The 10,683-nt window shown below is 52.0% G+C and overlaps 1 protein-coding gene across 1 annotated transcript; it reads left to right on the forward strand.

Moving 5' to 3' along the window:
* Window positions 1-3,786: 3,786 nt before the first annotated feature.
* On the forward strand, window positions 3,787-7,577 carry NFKBIA (NFKB inhibitor alpha). Its single transcript, XM_030005684.2, has 6 exons — window positions 3,787-4,162; window positions 4,508-4,616; window positions 5,130-5,340; window positions 5,833-5,921; window positions 6,039-6,299; window positions 6,830-7,577. Exons 1-6 carry the CDS (start codon window positions 3,939-3,941, stop codon window positions 6,875-6,877), a joined length of 942 nt encoding a protein of 313 aa, XP_029861544.1. The 5' UTR covers window positions 3,787-3,938; the 3' UTR covers window positions 6,878-7,577.
* The last annotated feature ends 3,106 nt before the right edge of the window (window positions 7,578-10,683 follow it).

The following is a 10,683-nucleotide window of genomic DNA, read 5'->3' on the forward strand; positions in this document are numbered from 1 at the left end:
CCACTGGACTAATTGTTTGGAGCTGCCTGCTTCTTATCTCTACAGCAGCTGTAAATGGGAGCCTGAGATAGGCGGATTTTAATTGCAAAATGTTATCAGAATTACAACGTTAAGTGTTCCCTGGCTTCCATCGCACTAGCAAAGTCCATAGACTTTTGGAGCAATAAACTGGAGTCCTATTCCAAAGGGGTATCTGCATGTGCGCATACACATGCAGAGAGCAGGTTTACTTTACCGATTTGCTTTGCTTTTGGTTTTAACAGCCCGGACCAAGATCCTGCTGAATGTTGTGAACTACGTTTCCCGGACGTTTACTGCGAGCCATGCATAGTCCTTGAGATTAAATGGGAGGAAACAGTTAATAGGTATCTGCAGCAGCAATCACAAAAGGATGAAGTTGAGGGACCAACTCTGGTAAATCAACAGCACCACAGCGACAGCACTAGGCCACTAGACGGTTCTCATGATTAGTGTGGCAATCAGGAAATTACAGTTTAATGTGTTTGCTGGAGGCAGCAGCACGAGAATCTTTCATGTACTTTAAAAACTGATTAAAACCCTACTGCCCCTTTTCAGTATTCAGGCACGCAAGGCTGCTTGTCGGAGCCCTGCCAGCTGCTTTCTGCAAGGTAGAATAAAAACAAACATCTCATCCCTGCAGCCCCACAGCCCTGCCAATTGAGTGCTCGGGGCACCTGGAGTGGAGTAGGCTTTTGCAAAATCTAGCCCTTAGGTATCAGGTGCAAAACCACCTCTTGAGGTTACGGCCTTTTACACTGTTGAAGTGACTTTTAGGTAGTCCCTTGGTCTTGAAGTGCCTGCTGGACCAGGCAGTGGAGACTGCTAACATAATCCCAAATAAAAAAATGCAGAGAACGTTAACACCCCCTCAGGCTGATGAGCATAAAAAACACTCCTGTGAAATTAATGCAGACATAGCAGAGGTATTAAACCAGAATACACAAGAAGACAAAGAGGGGTCAGTTTGGCACAGATGACTGCAGCATTCATAAAGTTTTGCTCCTGTTTCAGCAGGGCTAACCCCTGTCCCCGGATAGGTAGGCTGCTCTGTACCCTGGGGGCAAGTCTGAGCCTCCCAGAACTGCAACACCCGCATGAGTGGCCACGTAGGAAACCAAGAGTTGTGATAGGGTCCGCCCTATATCCAAAAACCGTATTTCCAAAAGCTGAGTTTGTTTCTTTCTATTCTTTTCCTCTTGCAGACCATGTAGAAAATTGTATAGAAGAACTGCTAGAATGTGTTCATTTTCAAAAAAAAGGACAGTACGCCAGTAGCACAAAAGCAGCATCAATGACCTTCACCACTGTTTCAAAACCTCTGCTTTACACCATCTTCTATATGCTGTCCCTTTAAGCAAATATTGTGCGACGACCTTGTTAGCTGTGAGGAGTTACAGAGAAGACAGTGGCTTTATTTTTTTTAACGTTAATGACGGTTCCACTTGCCCCTGCATCCGTGGCTGGCTGCTGCTGTACATGTGGATCAGGGTTTAGGGCTGAATCCCTTCTCAATCCACACTTTTGGTTGCCTAATACCCAGGGGTGCTGGCCCATGTCTGGGCCCCCCGCGACGCCTGGGGCCAGGCTGCGGAGCCGCTGTGGGGTGGCAGCATCTCCCTGGGGCAGGAAGTGGGCTGGCCTCGGCGCGACTTTCCATCCAGAAAACATTTTCCATCTCCTTTCCGCCACCTACAACTGGCTGCAGTACCGCCTAGTTAAAACGCACACAAAATAAAAGCACCTCGCGTGCCTCCAAAAAGAGGTTTCTGTTGGCAAATGCTTGCTAAAAATAGCCGCGCGTTTGCCTGTGAGAGCAGCTGGAGGTCACTTACAGAAGGAGGCAAAGAACTCGCTTTGCTGAACTCTGTTTCCAGCCACTACAGCGAGGACGGGAAGTTTTAAAGTGTAATTTCTGCATGGTTCTAGCAAAACTCCGACCAGAGGCAGCGTGGTCCTGGCTGGGCTTGATTCCCCTGCTAGTCAGAGCAGGAGCTTGCTTTCCAACTCCCATTCTCCCTCTTTTGCAGGGAAGCAGGTAGGAGGAGGCTCATTTGTTAATTAAATTTCCCCTGCCAATTTACATTAAAAAGAGGAAACTGTTTCAAGAAGCTCGCAAAACTTTCATAACCCTTAACCTATAAAAGAAGGAGTTGTACGGCTTTTTTCTAAACCTGCCCAAAAGCACCACCGGGTTGTCCCAGGCCAAGTGATGAATAATGAAATAAAGTTCAGGAATGGCACAGCTGGGCTGAAAATCAGGAACATCTGCTCATAGAAAGTCAGGCATTCACCCTCTCCTCTGGCTCCCCCTTTCATCTTTGGATTTTCTCATAAGTTCTTGTTCAAAAGGATGCCATCCCATGGGAAAATGACAAAAGGGGAAAAAGTGCAGACACTGTTACTCAGCGAGGCCAGCAATAGTTGCAAGAGAAGAAAAATTCTTCATGGGAATCCCCCACATCTAAGAAGTAGACGCAAAAATTCACCAGGGAAAAATTCAGCGCTGTCAGCCCCACAGACAATGCCTTTTATCCATGTGGGAGCCTACATTTATCCAGTTTTCATTACCCACGGATGGCATGACAGCAGTAAAAAGGAGCAGAGAAGAATCATTAGGCATGGCCAGAGAAAGTAAGAATAATGGCAGAAGATGTAATTTCTTCTTAAAAAGGTTTGCTCCGTTATGGACATGTAACTTTTAAAAGAGGCCTGTTTACTCCTGGACCAGAACTGGATGTACAGGAGTGGTGCAGAATTCTCCTGTTCATTCCCGATCCCACTGCACTGAAACAGAGTGAAAGCTTCCACAGCAGAGACGTGCAATCCTCTAAACGCCGAGGCGGCACCTGCACACTTGCAGGTGCCATGACAGCGCAACACCAGTCCTGTGCAATACTCTCTCCAAAAAGCGGTACCCCACCCCAAGCAACAGCAGGGCAGACATGCGGCGTGCTGATGCAGTTGCAGCCTCAGCATCGCCCTGGGTGGTGTTTGGTTCCCTGAACTTTTTAGCACGACCTGGCTACCCTGGGATGGCTGCGAAGCCTGCTCCTGCTCGTCAAAGGAGCGCCGGTTAACGACTCCTCGGGGAGCCCCCCTCAGCAGCCCTCAAAACGATGCCTCAAAAAGGGATCTGCCGTTGCGCAGATGAGGGCCGTGGAGGAGAGCCGTCGTCGTGCTATGCCGCGCCTCGCGTGGGGGTGGGGGGGAGCTTCTGTGAGCGTGATGACCACCGCTTTGTGTGCTTACAGCCTGGCCCTCCGGCCCGAGACACCCGCAGCCCCTCTTACCGAAGAGCAAGCTGGCGGAAAGTCGGGGCCCCGGCGAGGCGGGGTGCAGCCCAGGCCAGCAGTGCCCAGCAAGGGCGGGTGGTCCCCAGCGTGCGAGGACCCCTGAAGCGTGCAAGGGGACCCTGGTGCAAAGAGCCCCGCGGCGTGCGATGGGACCCCGCGGGGGTGCGCACACCCGCCGCCCTGCCGGGGCCGGGGAGGGGGCACCGGGAGCCCCGGGACCGGGCAGGGCAGGGAAAGCCCCCCGGGAAAGCCGGCGAGGGGCAGCCGCCCGGGGCGCGGCAGGGAAGTACCGGCGGGGACGCCGGAGAGGCGAGTACTTCCCCCCTGACGTGGAAAAACGCCAAGTCCCCTCCCGCGCCGGGCCGGGCCGAGCTCAGCTCTGCTCTTCCCTCCCCTCCTCTCCCGGGGCGGCGGAGGGGCGGGAAGGGGCCGGCCCGCGCCGGTCCGCCCTCCCTGCCACCGCCGGCGGCGCCGAGCAGGACCAGACCCGTCGGTCGGGCTTTGAGTGGCTGGAAATTCCCGTCCTCGGCGGCTCCTCCCCCGCAGAAATCCCCTCGCCCGGGTGTATATGCGAAGCGCTGCCGCCGCCGCCGCTCAGTCGCAGCAAGCCGGAGCCCTGCCGCTATGATCAGCGCCCGCCGCCTCGTCGAGCCGCCGGTTATGGAGGGCTACGAGCCAGCGAAGAAAGAGCGCCAGGGCGGCTTCCCGCTCGACGACCGCCACGACAGCGGCTTGGACTCCATGAAGGAGGAGGAGTACCGGCAGCTGGTGAAGGAGCTGGAGGACATACGCCTGCAGCCCCGCGAGCCGCCCGCCTGGGCGCAGCAGCTGACGGAGGACGGAGACACGTAAGCGGGGGTCGGGGGCCGGCCGCGGGCGCGGGCGCGGGGCCGGGGCCGGGGCCGGGGCCGGCCGAGGACGGGACAGGATGTGCTGCCGGCGGGGAGGCGCCGGGCTGGGCCGCGGCGCGGCGGGGAGGGCGGAAAGTCCCTGGAGGGGCGCCAGGGAGAGGCGGCTCCCGCGGCCGCGGAAAGCCCCGGCCGCCGAAAGCCCCGGCTTGCGACACCCGCGCGTGACCCGGGACCGGCCCCGGGCCCGCCTCGCCCCTCTGCCCGCCTCGGGGGGGTTAGCGTGGGGGTTCTAACGTCCGTCGCTCAATTTTTTTGTTGTCGTTTCCCCTCGCCCCTCCGCAGTTTTCTCCACTTGGCGATTATTCACGAGGAGAAGGCCCTGAGCCTGGAGGTGATCCGGCAGGCGGCCGGGGACCGTGCTTTCCTGAACTTCCAGAACAACCTCAGCCAGGTACTTTCAACTCTGCAGCCCCAAATCCGGATCAGCCCCCGCCACCCCCACAGAAGCCCTCTGGGGAATTCCCACCCAAAAGAGTCCTTTTAAAATTTTTTTTTAATTGATGGAATCAATTAAGTCAAGCCTACTTAAATCAAAGCCTACATTCAGGAAAGTCCCCAGCTGGCTCCAGCCAGCCTTAGTACAATGCTTCCTCTCCCCTGAGAGTGGCATTTAACACCCGCATTTTTCAAATATGATGCAATGGGTTGCATCCCTCTTTACTGGGGTGTTAATTGTAGCCTTCGTATGGATTGACTGTTCGGTGTCCGGAGAGCCCTAAGTTCATCACTTCCAGACTAAAGGGCAACTATACAACATGCTGGGAAGCACAAAGACCTGAGTTTATGGGGTGTGTTTTTAATTGGGGGCACAAATCACCGAGTGGTCGAGGGCTCTGTTTGTCTAGATGTTGCTGCCAAGTTTGCAGTGTAACTTACGGGTTTGTGTTTTCTCTTCTGCCTGCAGACTCCTCTTCACCTGGCAGTGATCACCGATCAGCCTGAAATTGCCGAGCATCTTCTGAAGGCCGGGTGCGACCTGGAACTCAGGGACTTCCGAGGAAACACCCCCCTGCATATTGCCTGCCAGCAGGGCTCCCTCAGGAGCGTCAGCGTCCTCACGCAGTACTGCCAGCCGCACCACCTACTCGCTGTCCTGCAGGCAACCAACTACAACGGTACGGGCACGCTGTTGTACGTCGATATCGGTGTGCTGTGCTGAGGGTAGGGTTGATGTCCCGTAGAGCTCAAAGATCTCTAGAGGGCTGGAGAAGGATCATTATGCCCATTTGAGAGTTGAGGAGCCCAAAGCACACAGCAGTGTCTGACTTCTTTAAAATGTCACTGCCTTGTAGGCCTCCTTACTGTTGATTATTGGCTCTCACAGCTTTGAATTTTGCATTTTTAGTGAGTACTTTTGCAGTGCTCCTTTTTTTTGGTTACAGTTAGTTGCAGTCAAACACTGGAATAAAGCCTCCAAGAAATCTTTCCAAAATCCAACCCTGTTATTCATACTTACTGGAAGCTGGAAAGCTCTTCTGGAAAACACCCTTTTGTCATGGATGAAGCGCACACTTAGATACCATCCTGTCCTATCTTCTTGACTTTAGCTGAATGATAGGGCATTAGGGTAGACTTACCCAAATTTTCCCTTCATTTGTGTTTTGCAGGACATACATGTCTCCATTTGGCGTCTATTCAAGGATACCTGGCTATTGTCGAATACTTGCTGTCCTTGGGAGCAGATGTAAATGCTCAGGTATGTAATGTATGCTGTGAATTTGACTGAGCAGGGCTGTGTAGTCGTAAGAATCAACAGGTCTGGCACTGGCTGTGGCTCTCCTAACGTCCCAAACCTTGTGTTATTTTCATGCAGGAGCCATGCAATGGCAGAACGGCACTACATTTGGCTGTCGACCTGCAGAATTCAGACCTGGTGTCGCTTCTGGTGAAACATGGGGCGGATGTGAACAAAGTGACCTACCAGGGCTATTCCCCCTATCAGCTCACATGGGGAAGAGACAACTCCAGCATACAGGAACAGCTGAAGCAGCTGACCACAGCCGACCTGCAGATGTTGCCAGAAAGTGAGGACGAGGAGAGCAGTGAATCGGAGCCTGAATTCACAGAGGATGAAGTAAGTAGCTATTTGCACCTTTTCAAGAGAAGGGGAAAATCTTGCCCTTTGTAGGGTTTTTTTTTTTTGGTGATGCTGCTCTGATGACACGCTCCAGTGACCTCTTACCTGCATAACAGACATAACAGACATTTATAAATAGCCCATAAAGTAAGGTTACGTGATCAACCATCAGCAAGATGGCAGTTGGGGCGAGCAGATAAATAGAATAAATTTAAGAATAAAATGTAAAAAATAACATGAGGGAACAGAGGTTAGCTTCATGCAACACAGTTGTCTGAACACCGTTCTGTTGCTGACACCTACAGAACCTTGTGAGATAAAATTCAAGTTAATGGGTGGTTTTCTCCTCCCCAGCATTTGTTTTTCTAATGTTCTCAGTGCTGCTAAATGGCAAACGAAACCATTTTGGTGTAGAAATTTTATATGCTGCTGAAGTCAGGGCATGCAGAATTTGGCAGTTATCCCAGAGTGGATACGATACTCCCAGTAAGAGTTTTGCATTAACAGCCTTTTGTTTTTTCTTGCAGCTTATATACGATGACTGCCTTATTGGAGGACGACAGCTGGCATTTTAAAGCAGAGCTATCTGTGAAAAGAAGTGACTGTGTACATATGTATAGAAAAAGGACTGACTTTCTTCATTTAAAAAGAAAGTCACAATGTGAAGGGAAAAACCAGGAGGGAAATACTACACTGCCCAGCAAGGAGCATGTAATTGTAACAGGACGGTTCCAGGTTCTGGCCCGTGTTTAAATACAGGAGTGGGATGTGTAACATCAGTAGAGATCTGTGATTATTCACACCACCTGATAAAGAGCCACATAGCCAATCTTCTCAGCCCTACAGAGGTAACAGACTACACATCCAACCTGCTGGTTACAGAGAGTTATCTTGTGGCGTTAAGTACCACGAGGAATGCGTGTCGCCTCGTGGCAAGGCAGGCTCATACCAACCCCCCCATCTTCTCGGAGACTGCGTGTTAATCTGTGTTGGGCTGGTGGTGCTCCCTGGCCTTACTGACCGGCCTCAGCTGCTCTTGGTGGGGTGTCCCAGGTGGAGGAGTCAAACCAAGGGACTGGTGACCTCCTGACTGTTAGAAGAAAGTAGCAATAATGTTAACTGTGGGCATTGGAAACTGTGTGTTTCACACCATGTGTGTCATAATTGCTACACTTTTTAGCAATTGTATATTGTGTAAATACTGTACATTTTTTGTTTATAATTATTTTGGTACATGTGAGATATGTATTTATTAAAAAAAGACAGATTACTGTACCTGGTGTGTGTAATGGTTCGTTGCCCACCTCGTCGTCCTGAGATATGTGGGAATCCACCTGGTGTGCTTTTTAAGAAACATTTAACACCTAGTAGACCGATAGGGTCACAGGCTCAGGGGTTTTAGGTGGTTTACCTCGGCAGCAGTCAGACATCTAAGCAGCTCACAGCTCTCACAGCCCTTCTGCTGCAGCTAATTTTGGAAACAGACGTAGGTGTTGTTTCCTGCGCCCGTTGCGGCAGGCGGGTCGGGGGGCCGGTATTCCCCCTCCGTCAGCCAAGCACCGGGCCACCCGGCCGCTAGAGAGGGGTTTTGAGGCCACCTGTGGCAGCGCCCACCCGCCCGCCCTCGTGGCACCTTTCGTTCCAGCTCCAATACACGCCGGCAGCTCTTGCTGGGACTTGCCGGCGGAGGCTGGAGGTTTGCAGTGCAGCCCCGCACCCGCTCGCCCTCTCGTTTATCACCCGGCTCAGCTCCGGTTTGAACTCGGACACCTTCGGATTTTCCAAAGGGGTTTTCCACGGGAAGAGGGAGCACACGCCCGGGAACATGTGCTGCTGCCCTCTGCCCCCAAAATTCAGGCGTGGGGCCTCCCCCCTTCCCGGCTGCAGGAGCTACAGCTCTCCTTGTCCAATTCACAGCGGTGGAGGATGTGGCTTTAACCTGCTCCAGTTATTCCTGTGTGTTTCTCTCCAGCATTCAGACAGACAGAATCACTTTGCTCAAATCCTCACCTGCACCTGATTATCTGTTGGCAGCCTGCTGCAGTGCGGGACTAATTTTAGCCACAGATTTTAGCCCGGCGTGTGACCACATAAAGGATGGGTTGCGTGAAGGGTGGCCGTGCCTCATTCCTTCTGTGCCATAACCCCCTGGACAGGGATGGGGTGCAGCAGAGCTGCTGAAGCAGGACTGAGCTCTGCCAAGAGTGTTGGCCAGGGGACTTCTGTGCTGCTGGCACCTGGCCCAGCTCAGGCCACTGGAGAAGGCCATGGCTCCCTGTTGTACAGGAACACCCATTCCCTTTTCTGCCCTGCTCTTCCTGAGGGGTTCCTGACACATGACCTGCTCTAAGGAGGGCTCTCCGGTATGAGGAAGAGTACCACAGCTGGCTGGATACTTCCTAATTTGCATGGGAGCCAAAGGCCATTGTGGAAAGGATTATATGAATTTGTCATCCTGAGTCATTTTTATTTCCCTTCCACTCTCATTGCATGAGCATAGCCCAGGTGTATGCACTGAAACTTCCTTCTGGCAGACAGGGCCATGCCTGCATTGCAAACCTGCAAAGTTTTCCAGGTGTGGGGCTGGGTGAGAATCTGCTAAACCCTTCTTCTTCTTGGGCACTCACCCTGCACTCCAAAGGACCACTAAGTCTGAGCTGGGGATGGGGACTGGGCAGTTTATCCACCTGCTGCTACAGGGTTTTTGCCAGCAAAGAATCCTGAGTGACTTTCAGCCTTGCTTGACTAAACACGATGTCGCCAGGGCTGGGAGTGGAAAAGGCAATGTTCCTCTCATTGGCTACACTTCAGTTTCCCCCCCCTGCAAAAAACAGGAGCTGGAAATGCTGTCAAGGTCCTGCAGAGGCATGCACCAGCTATAGGTATCAGTGTTCTGGAAGTGCTTGGGTACACGGCTGGACCTGGTATGCAAATATTTAAATAGATAACATCTGAATGCAAATACTTCTTATTCGAAGGCCAGAGGGAGGGAGGAAAGTGCACTTATCAGCAGTACCAGGGTGGTCGAGTAGTTTTGGAGGCAGCAGTTACGTTTTCTGCTGCCCATTGCAACATTTAGACAAACAGTATCTTGGGAAGGTGCTGCTACAATCTTGCAAGAATTCTATAATGACTTAATAAATGAAGCAAATGCTTTACTTTACAAGGAAGTTTTGCAGTTAAACAAATCATTGCCCAGGTACCGCATGCTGGTTTTGCTACTGTTTGCCTCTACCAGTCATGCAAAAGTAACCAAGTATTGTGTGCAGAGCAACCACAGGTAAAGCAGGTAGGATGGAGATTAATGCGAGAATATGTGTTTGTTAGCAAAATAGGTTGGGGCATGTTGTGTATTTTTGCATTGCTAATGTGGGGCTATTCAGTGCAGAGCTTTGCCTGTTCACTCGATGATACAAGAAGATTGTCCGCTGCAGGTCACACCCCACACCCCCAGTTTCAAACACCCTTAACTGCTGTGTGTCCACCCTGTCTCTGGCTTTTCCACACCTATGTCTTTAGAAAGACCTTCTGAGAGTGGTTTTGGTGATAACCTGCCTTCATGCTACCTTCTTGGCACTCTGGCAGATATGTTGCATGGTCCCATTTGTAGGACTCGGAGCAAGAACTCCTTATGCATTTATTCTGCCAGCATCACTTTTTCCTTATTCAGCCACCACAGCTGCTATTAGCAGAGTGCACTAGCGTGCTCTTGCTTGTCCTCCTGCCGGTGCTTCCCTGCACTGGGCCAGGGTTCAAAATTCTCTCTCAGCACCTTTGCCACCTGCCCTGGGTGGCTCAGCAAGCTTCAAGAGCAGCCACGCTGCTGCAGATCAAGGTTCTGTGAAGTTCTAATTTCCTCTCTCCATTAGCCTCCTTCCTTTCCTCAGCTCGTACCATGCCTATGTCCTCCACTCTTACTGCCCTCAGCACCCATATCCACCTCTGCCTGCTTTTTTCTCCCTCCCAGGGTGAGCACCTTTCTGCAGGTCCCCCGTCCCTCTTTTCCTGCAACACCAGCTCACCATGAACTCATTCACCCATCATGACATTGCACAGCATGAGGCTGCATTTTTGTTTCTAGCCTTTCCCCACTGCCCGTGCTTGTAAATTTCTTTGATAATCCCACAGGGATATTCCCGTATTTCCTTATATTGCTCACAAAGAGCTGAACTCCCCATTTCCTCCCACACCCTCCTCTTCCTCCTTGCTCTCCAGCTCCCTGCAGGCCTCCCTCACCCCACCACAACCCAGGGGCCACCTTCAGTCCCTGCTCTCCTGCCTTTCAGCTCACTCAGCATCAGCCCTGGACTTCTTAAGACCCTTATGGTGGTGACAGATAAAATGCAGGCTGCCAGGGTGGCAATGGTGGGGAGCAGAGCCC

The sequence above is a fragment of the Aquila chrysaetos genome, chromosome 2, assembly GCF_900496995.4.
Source record: "Aquila chrysaetos chrysaetos chromosome 2, bAquChr1.4, whole genome shotgun sequence".
NCBI classification, from domain to species: domain Eukaryota; kingdom Metazoa; phylum Chordata; class Aves; order Accipitriformes; family Accipitridae; genus Aquila; species Aquila chrysaetos.

What these genes read in the sequence shown, in the direction of transcription:
- NFKBIA (XM_030005684.2), top strand. Translation starts at nt 3,939, where the DNA reads ATGATCAGCGCCCGCCGCCTCGTCGAGCCGCCGGTTATGGAGGGCTAC. An exon ending in TCCAGAACAACCTCAGCCAG is followed by an intron (nt 4,617 to 5,129) that starts GTACTTTCAACT and finishes TTCTGCCTGCAG; the next exon opens with ACTCCTCTTCACCTGGCAGT. An exon ending in GAGCAGATGTAAATGCTCAG is followed by an intron (nt 5,922 to 6,038) that starts GTATGTAATGTA and finishes ATTTTCATGCAG; the next exon opens with GAGCCATGCAATGGCAGAAC.